General features: G+C 40.0%; 1 protein-coding gene across 7 annotated transcripts in view; it reads right to left on the bottom strand.

Annotated features, from left to right (window-relative positions):
• Positions 1–17,564, bottom strand: part of SLC16A12 (solute carrier family 16 member 12) — a 95,228-nt gene that overhangs the window by 9,375 nt on the left and 68,289 nt on the right. For 4 of the 7 annotated variants that reach the window (XM_041742469.1, XM_041742472.1, XM_041742471.1 and 1 more), the window contains 4 exons: positions 15,516–15,659; positions 13,139–13,718; positions 10,880–11,139; positions 4,902–7,579 (listed from right to left, as the gene is read on the bottom strand). In XM_041742469.1, coding sequence (XP_041598403.1) covers positions 7,305–7,579; positions 10,880–11,139; positions 13,139–13,718; positions 15,516–15,659 — 1,259 coding nt within the window. In that variant the 3' untranslated portion in view covers positions 4,902–7,304. Of the gene's footprint in view, positions 1–4,901; positions 7,580–10,879; positions 11,140–13,138; positions 13,719–15,515; positions 15,660–17,564 lie in introns of those variants that run through there. The other 3 variants (XM_041742474.1, XM_041742473.1, XM_041742475.1) reach the window with 3 other exon arrangements.

Raw genomic sequence — 17,564 nt, 5'->3', positions numbered from 1 at the left:
GAGACACAGGCCTAGGGAGAAGCAGGCTCCATGCAGGGAGCCCAGCATGGGACCGGGATCACGCCCTGGGCTGAAGGCCACGCTAAACCGCTGAGCCACCCGGGCTGCCCCCTTTATTGAGGTTTCAAGAGGGAAGAATCTACAACTTAAAACTTAATATGAAATAACCCCCCCCCCTTTTGTTTTTGAAAGAAAAGGAGAGAGAGAAAAGAAGGGGTGGAGAAAGGAAGAAGGAAAAAGTGAGAGAGGGATTGAGGGAGACAGAGAAGGAAAGAAGGAAACACCCTCAACCATTTCCTGATGCTCCTGCCTTTTCCCATGATTCTGGGCCTTATTATGTCTTTCCTTCCTCTATTACTCTCCCTCTGAAGTTAGAACCAATTCCTCCATTTTCCTTAAAGAGCAATTCAGTTCTAAATCTTCCTAACAATCAGCCACAGATCCACTTACGCATAGCCAAGTCATCAAGTTCAACCAAAGGATCTTTCCTTTTTAACACCATCCACTTTCCTTTGAAGGCAATTACTGTTATACACAAATAGTATCCCCTTTTATTTCATAAGAATTATACATTTTAAAGGAAATCCAGTCCCTGATTCTCATGATTTGTGTACAATAAACATGATGTTTTATTTTATGTTTCCAAATTGGCACAGAATACACTCCTTTATGTCACTTGGTTTCAACATTTCTCAAAATCTGACTTCTGATATGTGTTAAGAGTCTGTGTCTCACGTATCAAATCAGTTAACATATTAGTAGGGAACCGGGAAGGGGATCCGGGATGGCAATCTGGATTCCTAAGGAAGGCAGAAGCTCAAAAAAAAAATTTTTTTTAAGATTTTATTTATTTATTCATGAGAGACACAGGGAGAGAGAGAGGGAGAGAGAGAGAGGGAGAGAGGCAGAGACACAGGCAGAGGGAAAAGCAGGCCCCTGCAGGGATCCCAATGTGGGACTTGATCCTGGCTGTCCAGGATCATGCCCTAGGCTGAAGGCAGGCGCTAAACCACTGAGCCCTCAAAAAAAATTTTTATGTTAAAATTTACCAACTGTTATCTTTAGTTAAGTCGATCAAAACCTTCATATTAACTTTAATACTCCACATAGAAAACTGACATAGGCAATCAAAATGCTGAAAAATAGAACACAGCATCTTTATTCCTATATTTTTACTGCAAGAGGATAAACATGGGATGGATAATGAGCAGGAACTGGGGGCCAGAAGAGAAGGAAACAATAAAGAGGGCTCCTGGGTGGTTCAGTGGTTGTGATCCAGGAGTCCTGGGATGGAGTCCCACATCAGGCTCCCTGCAGGGCGCCTGCTTCTCCCTCTGCCCGTGTCTCTGCCTCTCTCAGTGTGTCTCTCATGAATAAACAAATAAAATCTTTATAAAAAAGAAGGAGGAGGAGGAGGAAACAACAACAAACTTCCATGTTTTTTCTAATGCTGGCCTTGTCCAATTGAATTGTAATTGGAGGAGCCACCAAATTTTGGGAGGTGGTCTTACTAATTCCAGCAGATGGCAGTGCTGCATAACATGTCGATTTAAAACGAAAACCAAAAACTTCCTGAAGCTCTGGACCCTTTAAGAGAGAAAACTTACAAATTATTCCTTTTTATTTAATTTTTTAAAGTTTTATTTATTAACCTTTACACCCATCGTGGGACTTACACACAACCCCAAGATCAAGAGCTGCACGCTCTTCCAACTGAGCCAGCCAGGCACTCCTAAATGGCTCCTTTTTAGAGTTGAGAAGTGAATAACGAGTATAACCCCATTCCCTGAAAATTACCGTTTTCAATTTAGAGACACCCAAATCACAGCAATCCCCAAAGTCTCAGACACCCTTATAGATCCGCTCATCAGGACATTTATTAGTGTTAACTTGTATTCAGGGCTCCCTTGGTGTTGAGTGTATGTGGGAACCTCGGGGGTCACACACATAAAGTGGCTGCCCACACCCCTTTTCCCTACTCCCAGCTTCTTCCCCTAAAAAGAGTAGAGGCTGATTCCAACCCATTCAGCCTTATATCTGAGTTCCTTGGAATGACCTTCAGATTTCTTCAGCCCTTAATGAATTCTTCCTCTCCTAACCTCCATAATATGCAGTGCTCTTAGCTTCAGGTCAGCATTTAACAACTTCATGGTGTTGTTGTTCTCAAGGCAATGGTTTCGATTTACCAATTAGGCAATTAACTTGAAATCATGGAGGGTGTGCTCTCTGTATTTTGGATTCCCTGCCATAAAAAAATGATATCAGATTCTGATGAGGTGCGTGATAAATAGTTGTTAGGTGATTAAAGCCTCTCACCAACTCTTGAAAATGTTTGCCAGCATGCTAATTTTCAGTAATGCGCTATGAATTAGAGGACAGCCATAGGACTGTGCAAAAGACTCTAGTCTTCCCCTGGCCAAACACAGGTAGTCTTCCCTGTAAAGGAAAAGCAGCTTGTGAGGTGCCTGTACCTGAAATCCCTTCTTGTCATGCATGAGGCACAATGCTCCACTTTACCCTAATGTTCTGGGGCTCTTTGCGTAAGCAGTGCCCTACCCCTGGGGCTTCTGCTCAATCTGAGCCCAACAAAACTTTCTAGTTAAGCCTGTTGGGGTTGAACACTTTCAGGCCTCAATCAAAAGCTTTAGTCATGTACTTTTACCAACTTTTCTCTTTGCCACCTTTATTTGCTGTCCCAAACCTGTCCCATGATACTTGGTGCTCTGGAGCTCCTACTATCATGTGATACTTCACACCAGGTGTCTTATTTAGACCCATGGAATTAGAAACATCTAACATATCATATCCATTCTGAGTGAAAGAGCAACTTCAAGAAAACCCAACCCTTCAAACAGATCCCATCCTGCTGTGTTATAATTCTCATTAGCAGTTGCTTTTTTCATTCTTTTTTTCCTTTTTTTTTAAATTCATTTACCCACCAAGTATTATAAAGTGCCTACTATATTTTAGACACTGGACTGACTGGTGAATAGTCAGTATGATCCCTATCCTCAGAAAGCTTGTGGTTTTGTGAAGGAGATAACATTTTAAAGAATATATTCTTTCTTTATTTTTTTTAAGATTTTATTTATTTATTCATCAGAGATACACAGAGAGAGAGAGAGAGAGGCGGAGACACAGGCAGAGGGAGAGGGAGAAGCAGGCTCCATGCACCGGGAGCCCGACGTGGGACTCGATCCCGGGTCTCCAGGATCACGCCCTGGGCCAAAGGCAGGCGCCAAACCGCTGCGCCACCCAGGGATCCCCAAGAATATATTCTTTAAAGGAAAAGAACAGTGTTCTGAGAGTGTAATGTAGGTGGTGATGGTGGGGATATGTAATTTAGATGGGGCAGTGATTAAAGATGGGCTGTCTAGAAAGTGACATTTTAACCTAGAATTCAGACACCCAAAGTCCACAGAAAAAAAAAGGGGGGAATCGATCAGCTTTGTAACGATATGATCCATTAATAGGTGATACCAACCACCCATACCCTCTGGTTGCATGAATAAATTATTCTTGCCAGGTTCAGTTATTCCTTGACAGCTGAAGGAACTCATGTCCTGTCAGCATGTTTATATATTTCAAACAGTTTCATCAAGGAGAAGAGTAAAGAGTAGGTAATTGTAGATGCTACGGGATCGTTATGTCAAGTTCATTTTACTGTTTTATTTTTGTACGTTTAAAAATTTCCATAATAAAATGTTTTAAATGTCAGTCTCTTTATTGTGATTTAGTATTTCTCTATTCTATTTGTGAAATATTTCACAAATAATTCTCTGTGTTATGGAAAGAAATCCCAGTCATCTCTCACTGGTGGCTGCTCTGGCAACAGGTATAAAAATCTATTGTTTGGGGTGCCTGGGTGGTTCAGTTAAGCATCTGCCTTCAGTTCTGGTCATAATCTTGGGGTCCTGGGATCGATCCCCAATTGGGGTCCCTGCTCAGTGGTGAGTCTGCTTCCCTCTTTCTCTTTGCCCCTCTCTCCCAATCATGCTCTCTCTCTCTCTCGAATTAATAAAATCATTTAAAAAAAATTTTTTTTTAAATCTGTTCTTTGGCAGAGTAGAAAAAATAAAGACTTGAATTTTGAAGTATGAGAAGAGAAACTCCAGTATCTACCTTGAGTTCACGCTATTTCAGTTCAATAAACAATTTCAGAGACCAGGAAGGTGAGTGCCAGATAGACATTACCATCTTCGTTATCACTGGGCAATGAATGGCGCAGGCACTTAAGAAAGAATTCAACTCCTACCTGCAATTCTGGTAACGCAGAAGATAGAACTCTCTTTTGGGACAAAGTACGTTTTCCAACCTTCTCCCTGCTACACAAACATAAATACTCCCAAAGAGAAGCCTGGATCAATAGACAGCAAATTAAACCACTTAGCCTGGAAGTAGTGGTCTTGATAGAACAAGACTCTTGGGAAAACTCTTGGAAATTTCCATTTTAGAATCTTCCCATCTATATGAATTGTAAGAGTGAAGCATAATCCAAAGGATTTTAACTTCCTAAAAGAGGGCCTGTTTTCAAATGGCTTTTTGAATTCATGTAAGAAGAAAACCTAAGTAGACGCAAAGGGAAGAAGGCAGGTTCCAGCATCAGATTGCTTCCTAGCTTGACAGGATTTCACTGAAACCAGAGAAATGCAGTGGCCACCTGGTGTCCCAGTTTGCACATCTATCAAATGACAATAATATAGGTAATTATGGGGATTAAATAAGACAATGCATAGGAAGTACTTAGTACAGTAGCTAATACATTGGAAGTACTCAATAAATGGGGTTTGGCTTTTGGAAAATTATTTGATTATTTACACATCTTTATATGCCAGCTACATTTTAGCAATTCAGACAAGCCCAGTCACCATTCAATATAAATCCCTTGTACAAGGAAAAGATTTTTTTCCAAACACAAATATAAACTCATTTTATTATGCTTTTGAAATAAGAAAATATTAGCATAAATATCTGATTTATTAGTAGAATCACAATCTGGAAAAAAGGCCCAATGGTACAATGTATCTATAGAAGTTAGTTTCTTTGCTTTTCTAGTGAATTTCAAAGTAGAGTTTACAGTGATAAAAAGTAATATTTAGATGTAGAATCATTGCACCATAATTTTATTCTTGATCCCACAAAACATCATTTCCACAAATCCCTCCCTTTTGAAATAAACAGTATAGGCACATGGAACCTTAACAGTAAAATCTTGTGGAGTTGACAACAGTAGACTCTAATATCTACATTTCCCTTGCTGGTTTTCTAAAAATGCTGCTCCAAAAGGGAAAATAAGATATAAATTTATGCATGTATAAAGTAAAAATATCTGAAATATCTTATACAAATTTTTTAAAGCTCTGGTTTCTATACTCATTTTTCATGAATACTTATAATACTTTTAGAGAAATTATATTGCAGAGCTGGATAAACAAAATTTTACTGTGATCACTAGGAAAAATATATATATAAGAATATTTATAACTATATTTAAAAAAATCCTTAGGCTTGAAGATTCAAGAAATGACATTTAGTGTAAAGTGCTGTTCCAAACACACGTAAGTTCACTGTAACTGACTTTTTACAGATATTTCCCAAATATTGTTTTTAAATTGAAAATGACAAAGTAAATGGGTTCAAAACGAAAGTCTAAGTAAAAGATAACAGGCAACATTCAAATTTATCTTTGGAAAACAACTATGAAATATTACAGCTTTTTTACCATTCAATCAAGTCAGCATTTCATTCTGAAAGCAATATATTAATATGTAATTTTATGAAATAATCCAGTAATAGGCAAAAACTCTTGTTGAACATGCTTAGCCCACCTAGGATCTTCCTCAGTGCTTGCAGGGAATTTGTGAAGCCTCTTCAGGGACAAATGATTTCTTTGGGGTTCAGATTTAAAATTTTTCAACAATTAAAATCCCCTTCCAATTGTGCAACTTGCTCCTCATTTACAGGTATATTATGATTTGGGGATTCAGCACTATCATCTGTGGATATAAAATGGCTGACGACCAGCTGAAGGATCTGACCTTTCCCTTCTTTCCCACATCCTCCCTCTGAAAAGTCAGAGATTATCCCAAACTATCGGAAAACAGAGTACTTAAGAATGAGTTAACTATTCCAATCCAATGAGTGAAGGTATGTGAAAGAGTTCTATGAACTGTAAAGTATCACTTTACAAGGCCACTGCCTTCTCAACCTTCTCTTCCCTCTCCCCTGACCAAAGCTCTAATTAAGGAGTACTGTGATGCTGAGCTTAACCCCTGAAGCCTTCTCATTCAACTGAAGAGGCCCATCAAGTTTCTAATGATTCTCGATAAGGAGATAACGGGCTGTGGACATTGGAACAAGCAAGCATTAGCACAGGGAAAAGGAATCTCACCTTTAGACTATCTCTAGAACAATATTTTTCAGGCTAACCTCCCAAGGTCTGTTTTGGGTAATGATGAACCTAAATGTCTGATCTGAAAAGAAAACTCTCATCAGAGACCTGCTGATCCAAGAATTCAGTTCCTGCCCAGTTGGAATACTGCCCACATTTTTCAGTTCCTAGCAGGAATGTGTGCGCAATTCAAATAAAAGCTTTGTTTCTAAAGAAAAAAAAAAGGGGAAGCGTTGGTGTTCACATTTCAGGTAGGATTTAGAAATAACCTTCTGATTTCGTGGTGTGTTCTGTTAAATTCAGTATTATATGTGATAGTAACAGAGGTGAGTGCCTGGTCAGAAGTCAGGGCTCAGTCATAGGAAGAAAGCTTGTGGTGGAGGTGGAAGGTGAAGATGTCAAACCTTCCTCATAATGGGGTCTCTCACTAGGGCTTTAGACAGGGTTGTTGAAGAAAGATTTAGATTCTTCAAAAGGCAGTGATTAATACAGACCCTTTTCTCCATAAAGTAAAGCATAAAGTAAGCAAACCTCCATGTATTGTTTCTGTTTACATTCTGAGGGAGTAAGATGGAGGCACAGAGAGTTTGCAACAAAGCTTCCCAAGTCTGCCTTTGTCATATTTTGAAATTACCCCTAATACAGCTAATTATAGCAGCTACATCCTAACATTCCCCATGGAGTGATGCTCATTGCTTGAAAGATAGGAGTTCAATTGTGAGTACAAATGCTAAATGAGGAAACTCTGAGCCACTCCAACTTGCTTTGTGATTTGCTATTTTCCCCTATAAACATGTTAATAAAACAATAATAATAATTTCCTTGGAAGGCAACGCTTCTGCCAAAGTTAAATGCTTCAGAGACATGTACAATCTAGTGGTCCCACCTCTCTCAGCCCTGAAGATTCCCAGGCTCAAGGCCATTGGTCATGTGGGGTTGTAATCGACAGAGCTAGAGCCACAGACTGCTCATCTTTGTGATCTAACTCTCTTGCTACAGAATAAGCCACCGATCCATTGGTCCAGAGCTGCAGCTTCGGATCAGATTCTTTGGCAAGGAACCGCAGCTGGGTTTTTTTCATCTTCTTTACAAGTCTAGCAAAGCCAAGCAACACAGAACTAAATATCATTGAAAATCCACAGAGAAGAAATGCTGCAGTGTAGCTGCCAGTTGTATCGACAAGCCATCCTGTAACAAGCAACAGCAAAATTACATTGTTGAGTTGAAAATCCAGTTGTTTACCTACTCCCAAATCTAATAATTTCTAAGGATAATGACGATAGATTGCTATCATCACCGTTATAATTTTGACACAAAAAGCATATCTAAAAATATTGTGCAGCAATTGAAAAGTGCATTCTGTTTTCTAGGAAACTCCTAAAATGTACTGTTGTTCTGTAAAGTACTTGGAAGAGTGTCTCATTCTCAATAATCACACAATATATATTATTTTTAATATGGTAGAAAAGATAAAAATGGTGTCACTCAAAATATTGATGTTGAGATCATTTATGTCTGCTGAGAGAATATAATAGTACTGAACGTTAGTAATATTCCCAGTACCCACATACTGTCTATCATGAGTAACATAACATGCCTTTGGATGAAGCCGAATCCATATTTTCCATTAGATCCAGTCATTGTACCCTATGCAGTTTGAAAATCAGAACTTTGGGCCATTGTAGAGGTTGTCAATGCAAACTTCATCAGGTATCATTCTACAATCATGGCTTTTTTTTCCTCTTTATTTCTTCTTGCAACAAATGAATCTCAATATTTTTTCCAGCTCTAAATTTTGAGGAGTATCACGGCACATGATAAGAAAATAATGGGCCATAATGATCAGAGAATCAATGGAGTCAAATTAGACCTCGGCAGGCAATTATTTTGTGATTAAAAAGTTTTTCTAAAAAACTCCTTTAAATTGGGGTGCCTGGGTGGCTCAGTTGGCTGAACATCCAACTCTTGGTTTCAGCTCAGGTTATGATCTCAGGATCATGGGGTCAAGTCCTATACTGGGCTCCACACTCAGTAAGGAGTCTGCTTGAAGATTCTCTCTCTCTTCCTCCCACCCCCATCTTTTTCTAAAATAAATAAAATAAATCTTTTAAAAAGTTCCTCTAAACTTAAATCCACTGTAAAAATATATGATTTTTCCTTTCACGCACTTCAACTCATTAATTAAAAATGGTATGTAGAAGTTGTTATAAGCCTCACAAAGTTTCTTGCAATCCAAACTACTCTCAAATATTTTAGTTACTGTGTGATTTACTTATGTACTTCTGTAGCACCAAACAGAAATGATTGAGTAGAGAGTTGTCATTTTTTTTTTGAGAGTTGTCATTTTAAAGGTGACTAAATAAGAGAACTATTACAGTAAGAACTTAAACCCTAATCCTTTGATGCCTGGCAACGAGTATGATGTCTGATTTGCCAAATGAAGGCCATGGATTGAAAAAAGATCTAGGAATCCCAATTCCATAATGCACTGTGACTTTTTAACAGAATTACACTGCTCCTAAAGGTTGGTAAACACAAAAATTGGCTATTGAGGGAGGATGTGGGGACATTTGGGGGGCGTTTCCTAAACGCATAGTCTTATATCACAGAATTTAAACTGACCAGGATTTTTAATCTGTAGCCATTAAGCAGTTTCCCTTAGTTTGCTGATTTAGCAATCGCTGAGGTTTGGAAATAATTCTAAATTGTTTATTCATAATAGCAGCTAAAGCAGAAATCCTGCCTTCTTCAAAAACTCCCTTTCCTTTCTTCTAAGCAAATGTTTGGCTCATTTCTTTTTTGCCTGTCTTCAGGGATCTTCACTCTCTTGGCTTTATTTCAGGCAGGTAATAATCAGAACCAATTATCCTCAATCTTTTTTTTCAAGATTTTAGTTATTTATTCATGAGAGACACACACACACACACACACAGAGGCAGAGACACAGGCAGAGGGAGAAGCAGGCTCCCTGTAGGGAGCTCAATGCGGGACTCGAACCTGGGACTCTGGGGTCACGCCCTGAGCTGATGGGAGACGCTCAACCACTGAGCCACCCAGGCGTCGCCAGTTATTCTTAGTCTTTAGTGTGCATGAACATCACAAGAAAGCTCGTTGAGAATATAGATTCCTGGAAAGATTCAGATCACAATGGAGGATCAAGGAATCTGTATTTTGTAGCAAGGGCTCCAGGAGATTCTGACGTGGTGGGTGGGTGGGCGGTCCTATGACTTCATTTTGAGAGACACTGGTCTGGACCACATACTCTATGAAGGAAGGAGGGACTTTGACCTGTTGGCTGCTCTGGTAGCACCAAAAGCAATGCTAGTGTACACAAGCAATAAATATTTGTCAAGTTACTTGTTTAACCACACTAAATTTCGATAGCATTTGACAGTTTACAAAACATTCTAGATGCTCTTTATCTGATGATCTCCAAAACTCTAAATCTAAATCTGGCCTCCCTCTAAAGCTCAGGTTTCTTTCTTTTTTTTTTTTTTTTAAATTTTTATTTACTTATGATAGTCATCACACAGAGAGAGAGAGAGAGGCAGAGACACAGGCAGAGGGAGAAGCAGGCTCCATGAACCGGGAGCCCGACGTGGGATTTGATCCCAGGTCTCCAGGATTGTGCCCTGGACCAAAGGCAGGCGCCAAACCGCTGAGCCACCCAGGGATCCCTAAAGCTCAGATTTCATCCTCACACAGCAATGTTGGACATTTTATTGGGTATTTCAGATTTCTGAATCTCTCTAAACTTTTAATTCATTATTTTTTCTGGCAAAGCCACTTTTTCTAACTTCCTTCTTGCTTTCAACTATGCCATTCTTTTCTAGCTTATCTTTGAGTTTTCCCCTCCTTCACCCTCACATGCTAAATTCAGTTGATATTTTTTTCCAAAACTTCCTCCTCACCCCCAGAGCTCACTTTCATTTTTGCTGCCACGGCCCTAGTTCAGGACTTTATTAATTTGCTTCTGAACTATTAGAATGGAATCCTAACTGCTTCTCCCCTAAAGCACTAGATCGATTGCTAGGTCACGTTTTCTAAAATAGACTCTTTACCATATTACCCCTTTGCACAAAAACTATAATATTATCCATAGTCTCTGAAGAATATAGGGACCTTTTAGCTCCTTTGGCTGGCACTCAAGACATGCTACTATGACAGTCACTTACCATTTCAGCCTCACTGCCCCCTATCCCCAAGTGGGACCCTGTACTCCCTCTAGACTTCCCTCTGTAATGTGCCTAACTTATTTATAAATCTGAACAGCTGCTCCATTCCATTGCTCCCATCATTAGTGTGGAATCGAATCAGGACCTTAATTTTGGATTTCTTCTTTCCAAGTAGGTTAAGGTCCCCGCTCAATTGGAAGAAAATTATCCCAACATAACTTCCAATCATCACTGTCTATGTGTGAGTTCACTGTTTTTTCACATCAGTATAGCAAAGAGAAGAGGTGCTTGGGGGATCTCTCTGGAAACTTACCTGCAATAGGTGGACTCACCAAGTATGGCACTGCATGAAGGAAGTATACTACACCGAGTGCTGATGACAAAGAAGTGGTCCCTACTATTTCTGCAGTCACTACTGGGATCAGAGTCACGTAGGCACCATCAAAGTAGCCAAAGGTACAAGAGAAAGGCACGAGCAGGGGAAGACTTTGAAGCATTGGGAGGCAGAGATAGCAGAGCCCATCTAGTCCCACGGCAAAGAGGTAGCAGACATACTGGTAATTCTTCAGGCACCTGTAGATTTGAAGATCAAGAATGAGTGCTGTATGCACAGGTTCTATCAAAGAGCTTTAGAACCATGGCCATGCAGCAGTAAGCACTGCAGTTATTCATAGAGCATAACTTCCCATGGTGTGTTATCTATGTTGTCTGCTTATCTTTCTTTTGGTATATGAAAACACAATTCATCTTCCCAGGAAACATGGTGTGGCAGAAAATAATATATGCTCTGAAGTTAGAAAGATGGAAGTTTGAATCCAGTTCTATCATCTGCTAACTGCTTAACTCTAATCTCAATTTCTTTAGCTATAAAATGGGAAGTTTATCTCATAGGGTTACCCTGAGGATAGTTGTAAAATAACATGTAGAGTATCAGGAGACTAATATTTTCTAGCATTCTATCATATTATATGCTTTCATATAGGACATCCACTAGTGTCTGGCACATTATATATGCTCAAAAACCCAAGTTATACAAGGGAGAAGCTAGAATATGAAGACATTAAAATGATTTGCCAGGGATTATGAAGGTCTTGTACTAGGACTAAGTCTTATTTTGACTTGCCAGTGGCACTTGCATTCCACTTTTCCTCTATATCTCCAAACTCATGACTGATACCAAATGGCATTGATACCATCACTATTTCAAAGGCTCAGTAAAATATCAGCACTGTTAAAAAATAACTAAAAGCACAACACATCACTATTTCAAAGACTCAGCAAATATCAGTAATTAGTACTTTACAAACATTTTTTTCAACCCACTGTCCCCTTTGGGCCTCACAGAATACTAAGAAGTTAACAGAAAAATACTGCACTGGCCTGTTTTATAGATGATGACCCCTGAGGATCTGAGAGTTAGTGATTTTCCTTAGGTCACAGGGATAATATGGGACAGAGCCAGCACAAGAATTTAGGTCTTGAACATCTCCAACTAGAGATACCTCTATCAAACCTACACTGGGCTGTTGTTGAGTTGATTGTCAATATAGATACCTCTGCTCTCCCCTCTTTTCCTTAACCATTACATTTTTTGGAATGAATTTTAAATATTATATTCATAGCACTGGTGAATGGCAGTTGAACCCTGATTAATTACCAAAGACATAATATGTGAGAAGCCACAGGATGATTGCTCTCCCAGGTCATAGCTCAAGTGTGAAGAGTCCATCATTGATGAGAAGATGAGTACCTCGCTCTCTTCAATTCTAACAGATAAGCATTAGCTGAAGAAACTACTTGGCAGATTTCTGACAACTCTGATTTCTTTTTTTTTTTTTACAACTCTGATTTCTAAGCCTAAAATGATAATGAAATAAGTATTTGCTATTTGTATTGACAAACAGAAATATATGCCTATAGATTATATATAGTTATTGCATCTGATCTTCCTGCCTGGACTGAATTCTGCTCCTCTCTCCATTGCCAGACAGTCTCTGGGGTCGTTAAAAAATAAAAGCACAATACCCAGCCTGAACACTGACTTGGGATGGAGATAAATCTGTCACCAGGACTTGTAGTTAACACAGGTTTCTGCAACTTAGACCCACTCACTATCCTAAACCATCTAGAACAGAGGCTGGCAAACTATGGCCAAATCCAGCCCACCACCTGTTTTTGCACTATCTGTGCACTAAGAATGTTTTTCTACTTTCAAGTCATTGGTTAAAGAAATCAAAAGAACATTATGTTGATATGTAAAAATTATATGAGAAATTAAGATTTCAGTATCCATAAGTCCACTGGCACATAGCCATTTGTTCCCATATTGTCTACAGCTGGTTTGCGCTGCAACAGCAGAGTTGAATAATTGTGATCATATGACTCACAGAGCCAAAAATGTTTACTAGCTATCCCTTTACAGGAAAAGTTTGCCAACCTCTCACTAGAAAAACCAGCAATTGAATTGAAAACAGGATTCAGACACAGGTTTTCTACAGGGTAAGAGGACGAGGGGAACTCAAAACTCAAAGTCCCCTGGTAGGGAACCAAGTGTGGTTTCAATGACTTTTACCTTCTGTCAGTTAGCCATCCAAATGTGATATTGCCAACAATGTCAATCACGCCAAGTATGGACATAAGGAAAGCAGCTTGCTGGTGACTCACTCCGACACTCAGAGCATAAGGTACCAAGTACACGAAGAGAGGACTGCAGCCGTAAGCCATAAACAGAACAGAGATGGCTAACACAACAAAATCTGACATCAGTAAAAAACTGTATTCCTGCTGCAAAGAGCAACAAAGGCAGGTCTGCCCCCATTTTTTAGTCCAAGTGGAGCAGAGAGATACTCGCTTAAAGTCTTGTTTCTCCGTTCTACAGACGTGATTCTGCTCTGGAGTTGTCTGATCTTCTTTCAGAGTAATAGGCCGCATCAAGGCACCGCAAACACAGAGATTCAAAACGAAGCCCCCAAGAATGAGTAATGCTCCCCGCCAGGAAAACTGTTCAATAAGGAGTTGAACCACAGGAGCCAATATGAAGGTGCCAATGCCACTTCCCGACATGGCAATCCCATAAGCGAGAGCTTTCCGTCTGCTGAAATACTTGCCAACCATGGCAATAGCTGGAGAGTAACACAGTGCAAATCCAAGACCTAAAGAGAGAGAGAGGTCTATGAGTGCCACCATCAACAGCCAATGAAAGAAAACCTCTCAGAATACATTTATTTGGATAAAGGAGAATCTGGCCTTTTGTCAAACCCTTTTAAAACTATTTCCTCACCAAGCTGAAGCTGTCTTCCCCACCGGTCACCCAGTTTGGAGAGTACAGCATATGTATGACTTTCCCCTTGGGAAGAAAATCTTAAAAAATAGGACTTCTTAAAATGAAATGTAGAACTTAGAAACTATTACACAAACTGAATTTGAATTAACAAGAAAATCAGGATAATGCTGACCTAACAAACTTATTCTCCCCATTAACACTCTTTTTTATCATAAATTATCCAGAGAATTACCTCAACTCTTCACTGCCCATGAAAACACAACTCTGCGGGCACCTGGGTGGCTCAGTGGTTAAGCACCTGCCTTTGGCTCAGCGCCTGATTCTGGGGTCCTGGGATTGAGTCCCCCATCTGGCTCCCCAGAGGGAGCCTGCTTCTCCCCCTGCCTATGTCTATGCCTCTCTCTGTGCTTCTCATGAATAAATAAATAAAATCTTTTTTTAAAAAAAAAGGAAAAGAAAGAAAACAGAACTCGGATAATCTGGACCACCCTGGAATTTGGATTTAAATAGCATACATGAAAGTTCCAGAGCAATTCACATAATTGGGAATTTCACATAATTTCACATAATTGGGAAACTTTATGTCAACTTTATATGTGAACATATAACCTGAAAATATTTCTTAAAGTCAGCAGAAAGCCTCTTAAAAATTTTCAGCTCTTATTCCTGTTAAGTCAAGAAAATCTGAAGGGTGTAAAACCTGGAATTCATGGCATCTAAATGGAAAAACAGAACCACCATCAGCTCCTGTTTCCATCTGTATTGCAGGGTGACCAATGATCCTGATCCGCCTGGACTGATGGGTTTCCCAGATGTGAGATTTTGGGTGCTAAGACCAGGATGCTCCTCAGGAAACAAATGACTAGACACCCTAGCAGGTGGGCCCTTTGGGTGACATGGGACAGATACCTTTTTTTTTTTTTTAGCTGACAGAGCTAGATTTATAAAATCATTATGAGATTATGTCCTTTATTGGCCAGATCATGCTAACCCTATGCACAGTACCCAGACTATGAATGCTACTACACATCCCTCTGAGTGATGGGGCAAATTGCCACTCCAGTGCTACCAACCAATCCCACCTTGATGCTAAGTAGCCTCCTTAGGTGTGATTTATGGAATGTACATAGGTGACTTCTCTTCCTACAGGGTTCCCTATAATTCTCTAAAGTATACTTCCATAACATTGAGAGAGAATGTATAATATAAGAATATTCACAATAAGGGGCTTTCTTTTTTAAATTAAACTCCCATTTACTAGACAATGATCTTCACTATAAAGCAGGGGCAACTCAGGTTGACCACAGGCAGTATTTTTATGTCTTGGCAAAGATGTTGGGGGAAAGATCATTGCTGAAAATTTATGTTATGCTGGCTAATATCTCATTGCTTCCGATACAGAATCGCAGCCATACACTATTGCCAAAGGGGAGGCCAGCAGTTACTTCTATCATATGGCTGAATTCAAGTGGTGATACATTTTCATTACAGTAGTACAATCAATTGTATTTCTAGCTCTTTTAACTGATAGGTAGGTGGGCAAAAGAGAGATCAGCTAAATTATGCATCTAACAAGATGAATATTTTATGGATTATGGTTCTGTTGATGTGCTTGACAATACTTGAATGGGGAGGGGTGAGACAAAGTGGTACAAAGTGCCCTTACCTGTTAGAACTCCCAGAGTGAGGTAGAGATGCTTCAGACTGGTGGCAAATGAGCCCAGGATGAGACCAGTAGATGCAAGCAAGCCACCCAGCATGATTCCCACTTGACAGGATAAATGGTTACTGACAACACTCCCAAGTGGAGCTTCAAAAACAATAATAAATAGGTTCAACAGAAAAGCCTTGATGGCACTGTGAAAAGGCTCTGGTGTGGTATTGACCAAGCCAAGAATGATGGACCTTTATAGCATCAAGCCCATCCTACTCATTCTACAGATTTGGAAACTGAGGAGAGAGGAAACGACTTGTCCCTGGTCACACAGAGACCCTGTAGCAAAGCTAGACATAGGGTCGAGTCTGCTGACTTGCATTTCAGTATCCCTTCCACTTCTCCATTCTATCATCTCAGGGCTTTATATGTTTCATATAGTATTAATCATGTACCATTAGCAATAATTATGACTGTTAGCTGGTGAGGAAGGAAATGAGCAACACCAGGTGGCCAGCAGCGTTAGGCAGGAAAGGCCAGGAAAAGCCCACAGACAAATTTCACAATCTGGTACTGCTTTCAGGCTCTAGGAAACCCTGTGGATGAGAAATCAAAACAAACGCTTCACATCCATGGTGACATTTTGGTGGGCCTCACTCTATTTGTGTCAGAATTGTGCCGACTTCCAGGTTATAGAGAATCAAATAAAGCGGAAAGTGACTGAGGAGAAATTGAAGTTTGGGGGAATATGACATGTCCAGGATCACCAAGAAGTACAGCTCGGGGCACCCGACACCAAGTGCAGGGTCATTTCACCCTTTTAACTCTGTCTCCTTGGGCCTCCCAGACTGATGGCTAGGGAGATGGGTGGGGAAAGCATGTGGATTCTTTCTATGGAACAACTCATACTGATCCCAGTACTCCTAGTAACAAGATCAGAAGAGCAAGTTCTCTGGGTATTTGTGGAGTATAACTTCATATTGATCAGGCTGCACCTGGGGCCTGATTAAAAAATGTATGTGATACTTGCTATCAGGGAAATACACATGAAAACCACAATGAGATCCCACCTCACACCAGTGAGAATGGGGAAAATTAACAAAGCAGGAAACCACAAATGTTGGAGAGGATGTGGAGAAAGGGTAACCCTCTTGGACTGTTGGTGGGAATGTGAACTGGTGCAGCCACTCTGGAAAACTGTGTAGAGGGTCCTCAAAGAGTTAAAAATAGATCTGCCCTACAACCCAGCAATTGCACTGCTGGGGATTTACCCCAAAGATACAGATGCAGTGAAACGCTGGGACACCTGCACCCCAATGTTGATAGCAGTAATGTCCACAATAGCCAAACTGATGGACATTTTTGATGCCCATTGAAAGATGAATGGATAAAGAAGACGTGGTATATGTATACAATGGAATATTCCTCAGCCATTAGAAACGACGAATACCCACCATTTGCTTCGACATGGATAGAACTGAAAGGTATTATGCTGAGTGAAGTAAGTCAATCGGAGAAGGACAAACATTATATGGTTTCACTTATATGAGGAATATAAAAAATAGTGAAAGGGATTATAGGGGAAGGGAGAGAAAATGAGTGGGGAAAAAAACAGAGGGGGTGATAGAACATGAGAGACTCTTAACTCTGGGAAACGAACAAGGGGTAGTGGAAAGGGAGGTGGGTGGGGGGGATTAGGTGACTGGGTGATGGGCACTGAAGGGCCACGTGACAGGCTGAGCACTGGGTGTCATACTATATGTTGGCAAATCAAACTCCAATAAAAAAAAATAAATGAAACAAAAACAAAACCAAAAATGTACGTGATGGAACCAGTCATCAGCTTGATGTCTCCTGTCTAGTTAAAACAGTGGCTGGCTCTATAGACAACCTCTCAAACACAGGAAGGAGCAAACCTCCCGAGAATATATCTAATTCTCCAGGCTACTGCTATGGCTATCAGCAAGTGAGAAAATTTCGACCAAACTCAGTGAAAAATGTTTACTTCTCTGTTTATCATAGGGCACAATGCCCCTAGTGAGTGTCCTATATATGACTCTG

The sequence above is a fragment of the Vulpes lagopus genome, chromosome 2 (assembly GCF_018345385.1).
Source record: "Vulpes lagopus strain Blue_001 chromosome 2, ASM1834538v1, whole genome shotgun sequence".
In the NCBI taxonomy this organism is placed as follows: domain Eukaryota; kingdom Metazoa; phylum Chordata; class Mammalia; order Carnivora; family Canidae; genus Vulpes; species Vulpes lagopus.
The sequence above is the reverse complement of the archived record's forward strand: the minus strand, read 5'-3'. Positions and strand labels throughout refer to the sequence as shown.